This window comes from Mustelus asterias, chromosome 16, assembly GCF_964213995.1.
Source record: "Mustelus asterias chromosome 16, sMusAst1.hap1.1, whole genome shotgun sequence".
Classification (NCBI taxonomy): Eukaryota; Metazoa; Chordata; class Chondrichthyes; order Carcharhiniformes; family Triakidae; genus Mustelus; species Mustelus asterias.
This window is the reverse complement of record NC_135816.1, coordinates 28324704-28341087: the sequence shown is the minus strand read 5'-3', so window position 1 is coordinate 28341087 and position 16384 is coordinate 28324704. Positions and strand designations below refer to the sequence as shown.

The 16384-nt window shown below is 44.2% G+C and overlaps 1 protein-coding gene across 1 annotated transcript in view; it reads right to left on the bottom strand.

Moving 5' to 3' along the window:
* LOC144505068 (organic cation/carnitine transporter 2-like) overlaps nucleotides 1-12286 on the bottom strand; it is a 38738-nt gene extending 26452 nt beyond the window's left edge. The window contains exons 1-2 of the mRNA XM_078230816.1: nucleotides 11888-12286; nucleotides 5970-6073 (exon numbers count right to left, since the gene is read on the bottom strand). Coding sequence (XP_078086942.1) covers nucleotides 5970-6073; nucleotides 11888-12277 — 494 coding nt within the window. The 5' untranslated portion in view covers nucleotides 12278-12286. The remainder of the gene's footprint in view (nucleotides 1-5969; nucleotides 6074-11887) is intronic.
* Nucleotides 12287-16384: the final 4098 nt, after the last annotated feature.

Here is a 16384-nt window from a genome sequence, read left to right as displayed (position 1 = left end):
GGACCCTCTCGTTTTCCAACCCAAGAGGAAAAAAACTGTAAGAATGGAAAGATAAGAACACTGGCCCGAACTGCTTTCTCCATCTGGGAACCAATCCACTTGTTGTCACTCCGATCTTGCCCTTTCTGATTTCCTGCTTTCAGAACTCCAGAAACAGTCTCATATGCAACCACTGCATCCTCAGCATGAAAGATGTGAGCAAGAGCAGACATGAAGCATAGAAATTAGGAGTTGGCCATTTGGCCCTTCGAGCCTGCACCGCCATTCATTCTGATCATGGCTGATCATTGAATTCAACATCCTGATCCCCTCTTCCTCCCATACCCCAAATGAAATGAAGAAGCATCATCACTTATCTAACGCTCAGTCACCTGCTCAAACATTGATACTCTGCGTGCTTTCAAGGGTAACGTAGAGGTTCCCCATAACTATCTCTCCAGATTCATTTTCAGTGTTCCTCTGGGAGCGGACCTGCGGGGTGGAGACTGTGAGCGGTGAGAGAGAGAGCGCGGACTGTGAGTAAATTCTGGGTTTTTTTTTTGTCTAATTTTCGGGAGGTTTTTTGTAATTAACGGAAAGCGGTAGGCCGCATCGCGAAGCCTGCCGGTAGCTGTAGTTTTTTTTTTCTCTCACTTACCTTATAAGTACTCGCCTCGGGGTATCGGCCTCAGTGTTCCTCTGGGAGCGGACCTGCGGGGTGGAGACTGTGAGCGGTGAGAGAGAGAGCGCGGACTGTGAGTAAATTCTGGGGGTTTTTTTTGTCTAATTTTCGGGAGGTTTTTTGTAATTAACGGAAACCGGAAGGCCGCATCGCGAAGCCTGCCGGTAGCTGTAGTTTTTTTTTTCTCTCGGGCCCCTAGCCCTATAAATTGGTGCAGAGGAGATACCCGATCCTCTACACTGGTAGAGGATCCCACCCTTCCATCCTCCTCTAACCTAATTATAAGTGTGGGGAAGTTTTTTGTTTTCTTTTTTTCTTGCTGGTAATGGCTTCAGGGATGGCAGTTCAGGCAGTATGCTGCATCTCCTGTGGGATGTATGTGGTGAGGAAATCCAGTAGTGTTTCAGGAGATTTTAGTTGTAAGAAGTGCATTAGATTGCAGCTTCTGGAGGAGCGTGTAAAGGAGCTGGAGGGGGAGTTAGAGGAACTCCGCATAATTCGTGAGGCGGAGGTGGAAGTTGATAGGAGTTATAGAGAAATAGTAACTCCTAGAAATGAGGCTTGGGTCAATGCCAGGAGGAGGGGTAAGAAGCAATCGGGAAGACAATCCCCTGGGGCGGTTCCCCTCCATAATAGGTTTTCGGTGCTGGAGGCTACAGTTGAGGAGGAATCAACTGAGCATAGAGAGCAGATCTCTGGGGGTGAGCCGAGTGTGAAAGCTCAGGTGGTTAGGGGCTGTAAAAGACTGGGCCTGGTGATTGGGGACTCCACAATTAAGGGGACAGATAGGAGGGTCGGAACTAAAGGTAGGGACTCAGGGTTGGTGTGTTGCCTACCAGGGGCTGGGGTCCGGGATGTGTCTGACAGGGTATTCAGGACTCTTAGGGGGGAGGGAGATAAACCACAAGTTATTGTACATGTGGGGACACACGACATAGGGAGGATAGGGGAAGGGGATATTAGGCAGGGATTTATGGAGTTGGGGTGGAAACTAAAGGCCAAGACTGACAGAGTGGTTATCTCTGGACTCTTGCCTGTACCACGGGATAGTTTAGAGAGGAATAGGGAGAGGGAAGGTTTGAATTCATGGCTGAGGGGATGGTGCAGGAGGGAGGGGTTCAGGTACTTAAGCAATTGGGGCTCGTACTGGGGAAGGTGTGACCTCTATGAGAAGGATGGTCTACACCTTAATCAGAAGGGGACCAATATCTTGGGGGGTAAATTTGCTAAGGCCATGCAGGGAGGTTTAAACTGATTCGGGGGGGGGGAGGGATCCTGAGTAGTGGGGCTGAAAGTGAGGGATGCATGGATGGGGACTGCAATGCACGGCATTGCAGAGGTGGGGTGGAGCAGGGTTTGAAATGTGTATACTTCAATGCCAGGAGTATTCGCAATAAAGTGGGTGAACTTGCAGCGTGGATCAGTACCTGGGACTTCGATGTTGTGGCTATTTCAGAGACATGGATAGAGCAGGGGCAGGAATGGATGCTGCAGGTCCCGGGGTTCAAATGTTTTAGTCGAAGTAGGGAAGGAGGTAGAAGAGGGGGAGGGGTAGCATTATTGGTCAGAGATTGTATCACAGTGTCAGAGAGGAGGTTTGATGAGGACTTATCTGTTGAGGTAGTATGGGCGGAGATTAGAAATAGGAGAGGAGAGGTCACCCTGTTGGGAGTCTTTTATAGACCTCCTAAAAGTTCTAGAGAGGTTGAGGAAAGGATTGCGGAGTCAATCCTGCTTAGGAGTGAAAGTAATAGGGCAATTGTTATGGGGGATTTTAACTTGACTAATATTGACTGGAATTGTTATAGCTCTAGCTCGTTAGAGGGGTCAGTTTTTGTTCAAAGCGTGCAGGAAGGTTTTTTGACTCAGTATGTAGACAGGCCAACTAGAGGTGAGGCTATATTGGATCTGGTGCTGGGAAATGAGCCAGACCAGGTGCTAGACTTGGAAGTTGGTGTGCATTTTGGTGATAGTGACCACAATTCGGTTACGTTCACCTTAGTGATGGAAAGGGATAGGCATGAACCTCGGGCCAGTGGTTTTAGCTGGGGGAAGGGTAATTATGAGGCTATTAGGAGAGAATTAGGAAACATAGGTTGGACTAGGAGATTACAGGGACTGGGAACGTCCGACATGTGGAGTTTTTTCAAGGAGCAGCTACTGCGAGTCTGTGATAGGTATGTCCCTGTCAGGCAAGGAGGAATTGGTAGGGCTAGGGAACCGTGGTGCACCAAAAAAGTTTCTTTGTTGGTTAAAAAGAAAAAGGAGGCTTATGTTCGGATGAGACGTGAGCACTCGGGTAGTGCACTAGAAAGCTTTAGATTGGCTAAGAGGGAGTTGAAGAGCGAGCTTAGAAGGGCTAAAAGGGGACATGAGAAGACTTTGGCGGATAGGGTTAAAGAGAATCCTAAGGCGTTCTATAGGTATGTCAAGAACAGAAGGTTGGTTAGGGCAAGTTTAGGGCCAGTTATAGATGGCAGAGGGAAGTTATGTGTGGAACCGGAGGAGATTGGTGAAGCATTGAACCAATATTTCTCTTCGGTGTTCACGCAAGGGGACATGAATATAGCTGAGGAGGACACTGGGTTGCAGGGGAGTAGAATAGACAGTATTACAGTTGATAAGGAGGATGTGCAGGATATTCTGGAGGGTCTGAAAATAGATAAATCCCCTGGTCCGGATGGGATTTATCCAAGGATTCTCTGGGAGGCAAGAGAAGTGATTGCAGAGCCTCTGGCTCTGATCTTCAGGTCGTCGTTGGCCTCTGGTATAGTACCAGAAGATTGGAGGTTAGCGAATGTTGTCCCATTGTTTAAGAAGGGGAACAGAGACTTCCCCGGGAATTATAGACCGGTGAGTCTCACTTCTGTTGTCGGCAAGATGTTGGAAAAAATTATAAGGGATAGGATTTATAGTTATTTGGAGAGTAATGAATTGATAGGTGATAGTCAGCATGGTTTTGTGGCAGGTAGGTCATGCCTTACTAACCTTATTGAGTTTTTTGAGAAAGTGACCAAGGAGGTGGATGGGGGCAAGGCAGTGGACGTGGTATATATGGATTTTAGTAAGGCGTTTGATAAGGTTCACCATGGTAGGCTTCTGCAGAAAATGCAGATGTATGGGATTGGGGGTGATCTAGGAAATTGGATCAGGAATTGGCTAGCGGATAGGAAACAGAGGGTGGTGGTTGATAGTAAATATTCATCATGGAGTGCGGTTACAAGTGGTGTACCTCAGGGATCTGTTTTGGGGCCACTGCTGTTTGTAATATTTATTAATGATCTGGATGAGGGTATAGTTGGGTGGATTAGCAAATTTGCTGATGACACCAAAGTCGGTGGTGTGGTAGACAGTGAGGAAGGGTGTCGTAGTTTGCAGGAAGACTTAGACAGGTTGCAAAGTTGGGCCGAGAGGTGGCGGATGGAGTTTAATGCGGAGAAGTGTGAGGTAATTCACTTTGGTAGGAATAACAGATGTGTTGAGTATAGGGCTAACGGGAGGACTTTGAATAGTGTGGAGGAGCAGAGGGATCTAGGTGTATGTGTGCATAGATCCCTGAAAGTTGGGAATCAAGTAGATAAGGTTGTTAAGAAGGCATATGGTGTCTTGGCGTTTATTGGTAGGGGGATTGAATTTAGGAGTCGTAGCGTTATGTTGCAACTGTACACAACTCTGGTGCGGCCGCACTTGGAGTACTGTGTGCAGTTCTGGTCCCCACATTACAGGAAGGATGTGGAGGCTTTGGAGAGGGTGCAGAGGAGGTTTACCAGGATGTTGCCTGGTATGGAGGGGAGATCCTATGAGGAGAGGCTGAGGGATTTGGGATTGTTTTCGCTGGAAAGGCGGCGGCTAAGAGGGGATCTTATTGAAACATATAAGATGATTAGAGGTTTAGATAGGGTGGATAGTGATAGCCTTTTTCCTCTGATGGAGAAATCCAGCACGAGGGGGCATGGCTTTAAATTGAGGGGGGGTAGTTATAGAACCGATGTCAGGGGTAGGTTCTTTACCCAGAGGGTGGTGAGGGATTGGAATGCCCTGCCAGCATCAGTTGTAAATGCGCCTAGTTTGGGGGCGTTTAAGAGATCCGTAGATAGGTTCATGGACGAAAAGAAATTGGTTTAGGTTGGAGGGTCACAGTTTTTTTTTTAACTGGTCGGTGCAACATCGTGGGCCGAAGGGCCTGTTCTGCGCTGTAATGTTCTATGTTCTATGTTCTAAGAGGCCTATGTTCACTTTGACCTCTCTGTCTCCCTTTTTTTATATTTAAAGAAGCTCTTATTGTTTTTATGTTCCTCGCTACTTTGCCATTGTAACTTATTTACTCTTTATTATCTTTTTAGTCCTCCCTTGCTGGATTCTGAATTTATCCCAGTCTCCGGAGCTATCACTGACTTTTGCCTCATTAAGTGCTTTTTCTTTCAACTTACTTAATTTCTTTGGTTAGCCTTAGTTGGTTTAACCCTCTCTTAGAACCTCAGTGCACCCCTCCTATCCTGGTCCGAACAAAAGCATGATGATTTGTATGGGTAATACCAGAAGTGGATCGACTGCCCATTTACAGCTTCTCCAAGCTCCCACAGCACCAACACCAGGGGCGCCAGAGAGCTCAGATTTGTGCCCTTGACATAGAACCAGTCACTTTTTTCACCTTTGCCTCTCAATTCATTATACCTTCCCTCTATATGTATCCAGCATAAAATCAATTGGAAAATGTGAAATAATTTAAAAATACGTAACAATAATAGCCCTAATAAAATTAGGGTATATACTTGATGTGGTGGGGTAAGAAGTCAGTGGCGAGGAGGACAATTTTTTTCTTTTATTAATCGTGGGGCATGGGTGTTGCTGGCTGGCCGACATTTATTGCCCAACCCTAGTTGCCCCTGAGAAGGTGGTGGTGAGCTGCCTTCTTGAAATGCTACAGTCCATGTGCTGTGGGTTGACCCACAATGCCATTAGGAGGAAATTCCAGGATTTTGATCCAGTGACTGCGAAGGAACGACGATATATTTCCAAGTTGGGCCACTGACAAGCTTGCATGATCACTTAATGACACATGCACCATTTTAACCAGCCTGCCTCATCATTGCATTCCAAGATTGACTCCTGCATGAATTGAGGGGACAGACGAAGAGGCCAGCTGGTGGAAGCGATGCTGCAGGCAGCTGTCAGAGGTCATTAGCCATAACCCAAGAGAATGATCCTCAGAATTAAAGTGGGGCTGTGGGAAGGAGAGGAGGAAACAATTCTAGGACTAAAATTAGAAAATTCTTTCTGACAGAATTTGATAAAGATAACAGCTCACCTGTCTGATAACTGTCCAGAAATAATGGAACCAACCAACGCTCCTATGAAGAATATTGACATGGGAAATGGCCCTTTCCAGCCATTATCACACACCAAGTCCCACTGAAATGCAAAGAGAAATGAAAAGCTCTATACATGCGATATGGGAACAATTACAGACAAGTCATTTTATTGCACTGGATCCAAGAATAAGCAAAATGGGACATGAGGAAAAACCTATTTGGTTCATCATGCCTGCAAGCACATTAGCCTCCACTCATTGGCTATGTTTATACTTCTAACTTAGAAGACAGTGGTTCAAATTCTATTCAGGTGCTTGAGTGCTTAATCTGAGCTGAAATGTGCCGTTCAACACTGAGGGAATGCTGTGCTTGAGATGAGATCTTCAACTGTGATATTGTCTGCCCTTGAATAGACAGAAAACATTTATCACACTATCTGGGGATGCACAGAATGACTTTTCAATCAATTTATTTTCCTCGACAAACATTACGAAAGATAATCTGGTTGTTCATTTTATTGTTGTCTGTGGGATGTTGCCCTCACATTTATCTATGTTACAACAATGTTTACATTCCAGAGGTAATTCATTGGCAGGGAAGTGCTTCAGGGCAAACTAAAGGCATAAAAAGATATGCTTACTCACATTACTTCTAATAGTAACAGACAGCACACAATCCATATTGTTGTAAGATCTCCTAAATATATTTGGTCTGTTGAGAGAAATGTTGAATTCCCAAGATAGAATAGCGACATTTTTTTCATATTGCCTGAATCTAATTGAACAAAAGTTAACACTGTTAAATTGGCTTTCTTAGATAGAATTTATACAGCTCCAGGAAGATTGGGGGAGTCAGAATCCCCAGGTCATCTATATTTATCCTATATATTATCCAGATGTGGCTCAGCAAGTATTTTAGAAAGCTTCATCATAATTCCCTTACTTTTGCATTCTACTCTTCTATTTATAAAGCCCAGGACCCCATATACTTTATTATCTTTATTATCTTCTTTCTCAACCTGCGCTGCCTATGATTTCTATACATTTATCCCTCCCCCCCCCACCCCCCACCCCCACCACCCCAACATTCCTCAGTTCCTGCGTGCTATTTAAAACTGAACTCTTCAGCTCATATTGCCTCCCCTCCTCCTACCAAAATATATTAGCCTGGAGTTTCTGCCATTAAATGTCAATTCCACGTGTCTGTCCATTCCACCATCCTGTGTTTGTCCTCTCTCCACCTCTCACTATCCTCTTCCCTGTTCATTGCACTTCCAGGTTCTGTGTCCTGAATATCAAAGTCCAAGGTATTATTATACATCATGTAATGCAGTGGTCCTTGGACTAACCCCATGGGGAAAGGCACTCTATATCTTCCTCCAGGGTAAATGCCAGCTGTTCTCCCCTGTTCTCATTCAGCCAGTTCAGTTTCCATGCTGCATCTGCCATTCCCATTCCTTTTAACTTTGGTGACAAACTTATTATGTGGCAAAAATCTCAAAGAGAAATGAAAAGAGCATACATTTTTAAGCACAGATTCTCCCTCCATTTCTCCATAACTTTAACCTGTGAGTAAAGTAGGTGAGCTGTATAGGTTTTGAAACACCAATACCTGTTCCACAGCCTCTATTCAATCATTTTTACCTTAGATACTACAAAGGTTTAATCATAATAGATCTCAATTCCATGGGGAGAAGAAAATAAATTCTGCTGACCAGTCTGGATCATTACACTTCACAGTTGCTAAAATTAAAACTAGCTTCAGTTGTGACACCTCTCATCTTAAAAAAAATAATTAAAGGGAGGTGGGCAATGCTAGGTAGAACAGCATTAATTGCCTTAAAAAGTTGAGCAATCTTCTTGAACCACTGCAGTCCCTGTGGTGTAGGTACACCCACAGTGCTGTTAGGGAGGGAGTTCCAGGATTTTAACCCAGCGATAGTGAAGTAACAATGATATATTTCCAAGTCAGGATAATTAGTAACTTGGAGGGAAACTTCCAGGCAGTGGTGTTCCAATGTGTCTGATACCCTTGTCCTTCTAGATGGTATTGGCTGTGAGTTTCGAAGGTGCTGTCTAAGGAGTCTTGGTGAGCTCCTGCCATTCATCTTGTAGATGATAGACACGGCTGCCACTGTTCGTCGGTGGTGGAGGGATTGAATGTTTGTAGAAGAGATGCCAATAAAGCGGGTGCTTTGTCCTGGGTGGTGACGAGTTTCTTGAGTGTTGTTGGAGCAGCATTCATCCAGGCAAGTGGAGAGTATTCCAATGCACTCCTGACTTGTGCTTTGTAGATTGTGGATAGTCTTTGGGAGTCAAAAGGTGAGTTACTCACCACAGGATTCCTAGCCTCTGACCTGCTCTTGCAGCCACAACATTTATATGGCTAGTCCAGTTCTGTTTCTGGTCAATGGTAACCGTTAATCATGATCAAGCCCTACAGATGAATAATGGTTACTTGAAATATTGTCAGGTGACCAAAGTTCTTTGAATTGTAAAATTGTCACCTTCAGGGGAGGATGGATAGGTAGGTGGGAGGGAGGGAAAGACATAATGGGTGATAAGCAAACTTCTCACAAGAAAAGGAAATCCTTAGTCCAATAAGTGACAGTAAGGAAATGTCCCTTTCTGCTTCAGAATGTTCAAGCTGCTTTTTTTTCTAGCCTGAATGTTTTCTGGATCTGCAAACCAATATTTTCCAACTGGATTTCTGAGTATTTGTAACTATGCCAACCTATTGCAAGTTATAAAAATGACTGTTCGCCACTGCTCTGTTTCCAGTACTTTATGATGTGGAGATACCGGCGTTGGACTGGGGTAAACACAGTAAGAAGTCTCACAACACCAGGTTAAAGTCCAACAGGTTTATTTTGCTATCAAATAAGCCTGTTGGACTTTAACCTGGTGTTGTGAGACTTCTTACTGTCCAGTACTCTAGCCACTGTCCATTTTATTCCATGGGCTTTAACTCGGTTGACAAACCAAGAGTAAGTGATCTATAAACAATATCCCTTTTGAAAACCTGGTTCAGTGTTTACTGTATATATGCTTAATATATCCTGCCATTGTACATATTGAGGTGTGCTAGTGCAGTGGTTAGATTGCTAGAAACATAGAACCCCTACAGTACAGAAAAAGGCCATTCAGCCCATCGAGTCTGCACCGACCACAATCCCACCCAGGCCCTACCCCCATATCCCTACATATTTTACCCGCTAATCCCTCTAATCTACGCATCCCAGGACACTAAGGGGCAATTTTAGTATGGCCAATCAACCTAACCCGCACATCTTTGGACTGGACTATTAATCCAAAATGCTCAGAGACTCATGCGGGCAACAGGAATTCAAAGGAAAATTTGACATTAACTTTTAATAATCTGGAAATAAAGAGTTGGTATCAGTAAACACGATGTCTTACAAAACCAAATTGATTCAATAATGTCCTTTAGGGAAGGAAACTGCTTATTTAGTCTGGCCTATACATGATATCAGTCCCGTGTCAACTTCTTTCTGAAGTTGCTTAACCAGCTGCTCAGAATCATTAGTTGGTTCTGCAGCAGTTCAAGAAGGGCCACAACCTTCTCATGACAACTGGGAGTGGGTAATAAATGTAGCCATTCCAGTGACACCTACTTCCCAAGAATGGTTCAGAACTTTTTAAAAAACATTTTTCTCACTGGGCTAAAGACACAAAGCACTCTGCATTCTGACGACTAATATTACTATTCATCAGGAACAAGCTGAGGCCAAGTGTCAATAGGGAAGGGAGTGCAAGTGGATTAACGGTACGGGATATGGCCTGGGTAGGATGTTCTGTCAGAGAATCGATGGGCCAAATGGCCTCTTTCTGCACTGTAGGGATTCGATGATTCAAAGTGCATGCCAACCCGGGCACTCCGCCCACCCGCTCCTCCACCAACTGTGATAGAGAACACACGTTGGGCTCCTCAGTCACCTGAGAACTCATTTTAAGCGTGGAAGCAAGTCATCCTCGACTCTGAAGGACTGTCTAAGAAGGATTACTATTCAGCAAGTCTGCAAGAAGTGTGTACATTACCATATTGTCCAGCTCAATTTGCACAGGTTAGCACAGTTACCAACAGGGCAGGATTTTCCAGCCGCACTCACCCCAAGGCCGGAAATTTCTGTCTGAGGTCAATGGACCTTTGCATGATCTGACCCCGCCCGCTACGATTCCTGTGGCCGGTGAGACAGGAAAATTCCACCCTGAACCATCCAAGCCATTTCATTCTAAAACAGTTTATTCATTATTATATTTATTTCATTGTGGTGGGAAACTGTTCTACATGTCTATGAGGAGAAATCTACCTTATTGTTGCTGAAAATTAGAAGCTTGCCTCAAAGTCAGACCCCAGCTTGTAATTCTTTTCACCATTGAAAACAAGGTTGGCGCTTGAAGAACCACGATATAACTTAAATTGTAAACATTGATAACTTAATGTTTTGCCTCCATTATACACAACTCCCTTGCATAACAGAGACCAATAATTTAGGAAAGAGATTAATCTGATTTATTGAAAGCAAAGATTGACCAATTATCTTAGAGAGCACTTGCAAGGAAAAATATGTGAAAGATATTTTCTAAACATGTGAAATATGGCATCCCACAAATCTAAAATTAGTTCTCAGAGATAGTGCAGCTATCCTGCAGTAATTAGGAACTGATTGCATTGTTATAAGTATAACCCAGTTACACCTCATTCAACAAAATGTAACTTTTGCAAGGGTTTTGACAGTGAATCAGTTCAGGGATTTTTACATGATTCAAATCTAAGAGCCTGCAATGTACTCCCATGAGGAAATATGGAATTACTGACAGCAACTTCTGGACTTTTGCATTAGACACGGGACAGCAGACACTGCTGTCAGTGTTGCTGTAGTTAGCACCACAACATCAGCTCCATTCTCTCCTTCAGCTGCTTGGCCATTTAATCTGATTAAGCTTCACAGTGTATTTGCCATTGAGCGCATGCTACAAATGCACGTTGCTGACAGAAAAAGTGAGGCAAGGGAGACCAAGAAAATGGAATAACGTTTTGTGATGATGAGGGGAAAGAAAGTTGATAAGAATATAAAAAATATACTGGATTGGAAAAGGCATTCCAGCCAATGTAAACCCAAAATATTGTGGATGCTGGAATCTGACACAAAAACAGAAAATGCTGGATAAACACAGCAGCTCTGCTCTGACAGACGTCATCCAGACTCGAAACGTTGGCTCTATTGTCTCTCCACAGATGCTGTCAGACCTGCAGAGATTTTCCAGTATTTTCTGCTTTTGTTCCATCTAGCCAATGTAATTGATCCCAAAATCTATAAAAGATCTTTCCAAACTATTTCTCTCATATCCCTGGACCAAATGTTTGTCCAAGCCACTTTTACAGCACTTTCTTAAATTTGTTGAGTTCCCATTTCCCTACCTCCTCCCCCCCCCCCCCCCGCCCCACCTCCCACTTCTCGTGGCAGATCTTTCTACACATCCACCACGCTCTGAATCAAGTAGCTAAATCTAAACTGTCTAGTCATATTGAAACTTAAAGGCTTTGTAAACTCTGCCGATGTTAACCATTCGAGGCTAGGGTTGGAACACTTTAGTAGAGGGTATTAGACCAATCTTTTAGGACTGTAGAGGCACTAAGATTGATGACAGAGGGGAAAGCAGTTAGAGGCTGAGTTAAAATTAAAATCCCTAATGCTCAGGAAACCCCAAAACACCAACGTAAAATATTCAAGTGTATCTGATTCCAGGCCATAAAGAGATCCAACTCTCTTCATCTGGTCACTTTGGACTGAAATACATCTGCATCTTTTATTTTAAATCGACATATAGTTACAATCTAATCTCAGAGTCCCTACTGCCAGTGTAATGACTGTGTTCCTTCAGCCACTTACCTCGCTGACGATGGTGGAGATGTACTGATCCTTACTGTACTCCCAACCATCCAAACAGGGCTCCTGTTCTAGCTCAGACATATTGAAGGAATCTGGGTCTGGAAATGTCTGCGAAAGATTCACGATCACATCCAGCCGGTACCGTCTACATTTGCTGTGCTGGAGTTTGCCTTTTTCCAGCTCCAGAGGGATAGTCCTATTGATCCACGCTTCACTCAGATTGAGATTCCCGGGAATTAAACAGCGATGCTCTGGAATATCCCCGACAAAAACTATGGACATTCCGCAGAAACCCGTTGGGAAGACGACCAGGCTCAGAATGAAGAAGATAGCTTTCTGGTAGGGTCCCCATTCTCCGAGGAAAGCGGTGATTTCATCGTAGTCCCGCATGCTGGTGACAGCGAGGGGAAGAGACTGGCAGTGATTTACTTCTAATGAATTGCACCAATTTACCTTTGGACGTCGGAACGGAATAAACAGCCTTGTGTCATTTCAAAATCAGCGATTAACTTTCAATCATTTCCATTTGTAAATATGAATCCGTTGTCATTGTTAACTCCGCCCTTTCAGTCCTCAAAAGTGCCCAGTCCATCTCAAATTACCTTTGAATACAGCACCAACACTAAAGGGATTCCTTTAATAAACAACTCTTTCACCAGCACTGACGTTTTCTCATTCATTTGTGGCAGGGAAAACTTTGGAGTCACAAACGAATACGTTTTGCCAAGTCAAACTACCAACTGATTTTCGATACAAGACGACAAGTTGTCTTTTTAAAAATATTTTTTAGGGATATGGAGGTGACCCAGTCATTCTAATAATAAAAAGTAAAGTTTATTTATTAGTCACAAGTAGGCTTACATTAACACTGCAATGAAGCTACTGTGAAAATCCCCCAGTCGCCACACTCCAGCGGCTGTTTGGGTACACTTAGGGAGAATTTTAGCATGGCCAATCAACCTAAGCCACACATCTTTGGACTGTGGGAGGAAACCTGAGCACCGGGAGGAAACCCACGCAGACACGGGGAGAATGTGCAAACTCCACACAGACAGTGACCCAAGTCAGGAATCGAATCCGGGTCCCTGGTGCTGTGAGGCAGCAGTGCTAGCCACTGTGCCACCGTGCCACCCTCTGCAATGCCCAATATATTTTGTTCTGAAATTTAAATGAGAGACCAAATCAACTTCCTTCAACAATCATCCCGTTGTGTCTGCTTTAAGCACCCTTATAGGCATTAATTGTCAGCTCATTGCCCATTTAGAACCATAGAATCCCGACAAAGAACAAAGAACAAAGAACAGTACAGCACAGGAAACAGGCCCTTCGGCCCTCCAAGCCTGTGCCGCTCCTTGGTCCAACTAGACCAATCGTTTGTATCCCTCCATTCCCAGGCTGCTCATGTGACTATCCAGGTAAGTCTTAAACGATGTCAGCGTGCCTGCCTCCACCACCCTACTTGGCAGCGCATTCCAGGCCCCCACCACCCTCTGTGTAAAAAACGTCCCTCTGATGTCTGAGTTATACTTCGCCCCTCTCAGCTTGAGCCCGTGACCCCTCGTGACCGTCACCTCCGACCTGGGAAAAAGCTTCCCACTGTTCACCCTATCTATACCCTTCATAACCTTGTATACCTCTATTAGATCTCCCCTCATTCTCCGTCTTTCCAAGGAGAACAACCCCAATCTACCCAATCTCTCCTCATAGCTAAGACCCTCCATACCAGGCAACATCCTGGTAAACCTTCTCTTCACTCTCTCCAATGCCTCCACGTCCTTCTGGTAGTGCGGCGACCAAAGCTGGACGCAGTACTCCAAATGTGGCCTAACCAGCGTTCTATACAGCTGCATCATCAGACTCCAGCTTTTATACTCTATACCCCGTCCTATAAAGGCAAGCATACCATGTGCCTTCTTCACCACCTTCTCCACCTGTGTTGCCACCTTCAAGGATTTGTGGACTTGCACACCTAGGTCCCTCTGTGTTTCTGTACTCCTGATGACTCTGCCATTTATTGTATAACTCCTCCCTACATTATTTCTTCCAAAATGCATCACTTCGCATTTATCCGGATTAAACTCCATCTGCCACCTCTCCGCCCAATTTTCCAGCCTATCTATATCCTGCTGTATTGCCCGACAATGCTCTTCGCTATCCGCAATTCCAGCCATCTTCGTGTCATCCGCAAACTTGCTGATTACACCAGTTACACCTTCTTCCAAATCATTTATATATATCACAAATTGCAGAGGTCCCAGTACAGAGCCCTGCGGAACACCACTGGTCACAGACCTCCAGCCGGAAAAAGACCCTTCGACCACTACCCTCTGTCTCCTATGGCCAAGCCAGTTCTCCACCCATCTAGCCACTTCTCCTTGTATCCCATGAGCCTTAACCTTCTTAACCAACCTGCCATGTGGGACTTTGTCAAATGCCTTACTGAAATCCATATAGACGACATCCACGGCTCTTCCTTCATCGACCCCGTTTTTGTCACTTCCTCAAAAAACTCCACCAAATTTGTAAGGCACGACCTCCCTCTTACAAAACCATGCTGCCTGTCACTAATGAGATTGTTTCATTCTAAATGCACATACATCCTGTCTCTAAGAATCCTCTCCAACAACTTCCCTACCACGGACGTCAAGCTCACCGGCCTATAATTTCCTGGGTTATCCCTGCTACCCTTCTTAAACAACGGGACCACATTCGCTATCCTCCAATCCTCAGGGACCTCACCCGTGTCCAAAGAAGCGACAAAGATTTCCGTCAGAGGCCCAGCAATTTCATCTCTCGTCTCCCTGAGCAGTCGAGGATAGATGCCATCAGGCCCTGGGGCTTTGTCAGTTTTAATGTTCCCTAAAAAACCTAACACTTCCTCTCTACAGTGCAGAAAGTATTTATTAGTCACAAGTAGGCTTACATTAACATTGCAATGAAGTTACTGTGAAAATCCCCTAGTTGCCACACTCTGGCACCTGTTTGGGTACACTTTCCATAAAGCTCCACACAAAAGGAAGCCATTCGGCCCATCCACTCTTTGAAAGAGCATCCCACCCAGGCCCACCTCTCTGCCCTATCCCTATAATCCCCAACATTTAACATGGCTAATCCATTTAACCTACACATCTTTGGGTACGAAGGGACAATTTAGCATGCATGGCCAATCCACCTGACTTGCACATCTTTGGAGTGTGGGAGTAAACCAGAGCAGCTAGAAGAAACCCCCACAGACATATGAGACGAGAGTGGCAGCTAACATAAGAGTTGAAAAGGGAATCTGAAAACTTTCTCCAGGCATATAAATAATAAAATAATAAAAATGGTGAAACAAGGAATGGGACTTTTAGGGTGTGACGTTAAAAAAATCATGCTCACAGCCTGTAGACGGGGGTTTCCTCTGGAGGCTATGTATTTCTACTTAATACAGAGACTCAAAATGCAGTGTACTGATTTTTAAGATGTGACTTTATTTAATTAAATGATCCAATGGGAGAATGATATAAAGTAGCCCTGCACTCAAGGCATAGAATGCGGGTAGCCCAATATCACTCTGAAGAAAAATTCCCCCCGTGAAGGCAATTATACATTTACCAAATTATATGGCCCACCTTTCCGGTGGACATAATCCAATAGTCATTAATAGAAATCAGTCAAGAATCATCCTGTCATTAACTCCAGCCAATAACATCATGACCTAATGGGATTTCATTTGTTATTTAATTATGGACAATACCGTCCTCCTGTTGCCTCATAACATGAGATGAAACGGGAGGGTGATTCCCTCCAAATTGAACCCAAGTGACTCTCGTCCGATCCTGAGAAATCCTTTATGTCTACTCACCACCTGCGTTATCAACTCGAAGTTGTTCCCCTATTCATAAAGCTAGCATTGGGGCCATCTTGTTTCCGACCACTGCTGATAAAATTACTGCTTTTCAGCGGACCTATTGTTTCTTACCTCTTGCCTCTTCCCTCTTATCTCTTCCAGGGCCAGCTGTATTTTGTCATTGACTGAAGTTTCACGAAATGTCACTAAAAGCAAAATACATCCATTTTATAAATTCAAAATACATGTTTTAAATGAGAAATATTTGTTAATCATACAGAGCTGTCTTCTATGACAGCAGGCCTGGCTTACGTTCCCATAGTCCAAGATCATTCATTCTAAAGTTAGTGTTGCGTTTGTGCTCCTAAATCTATGGTTATGTGTTTTATTAGCCTATTCTAGCCCCCTACATCACAGCCTTATCTGATGTCATTGTTGCTGAGCTGTGTATGCGGAATCCTTTTATTACTCCTTAATGGTTTTAAATGGAGGTTATTTATTTTTACTTTGGGATCTTTTGTGGCTCTGCATTGTTAGGAGGAAGAATGTTTGCAGGTCAGGTGACAGGAGCTCTAAGCTGCAGGTTTTAGTTTTTAGAAGGGAGTGGGCATCAGACAGAAGGCAGTCTTTCTCTCTCTCTCTCTTCCTGATTTTGAGAAATTCTGCTG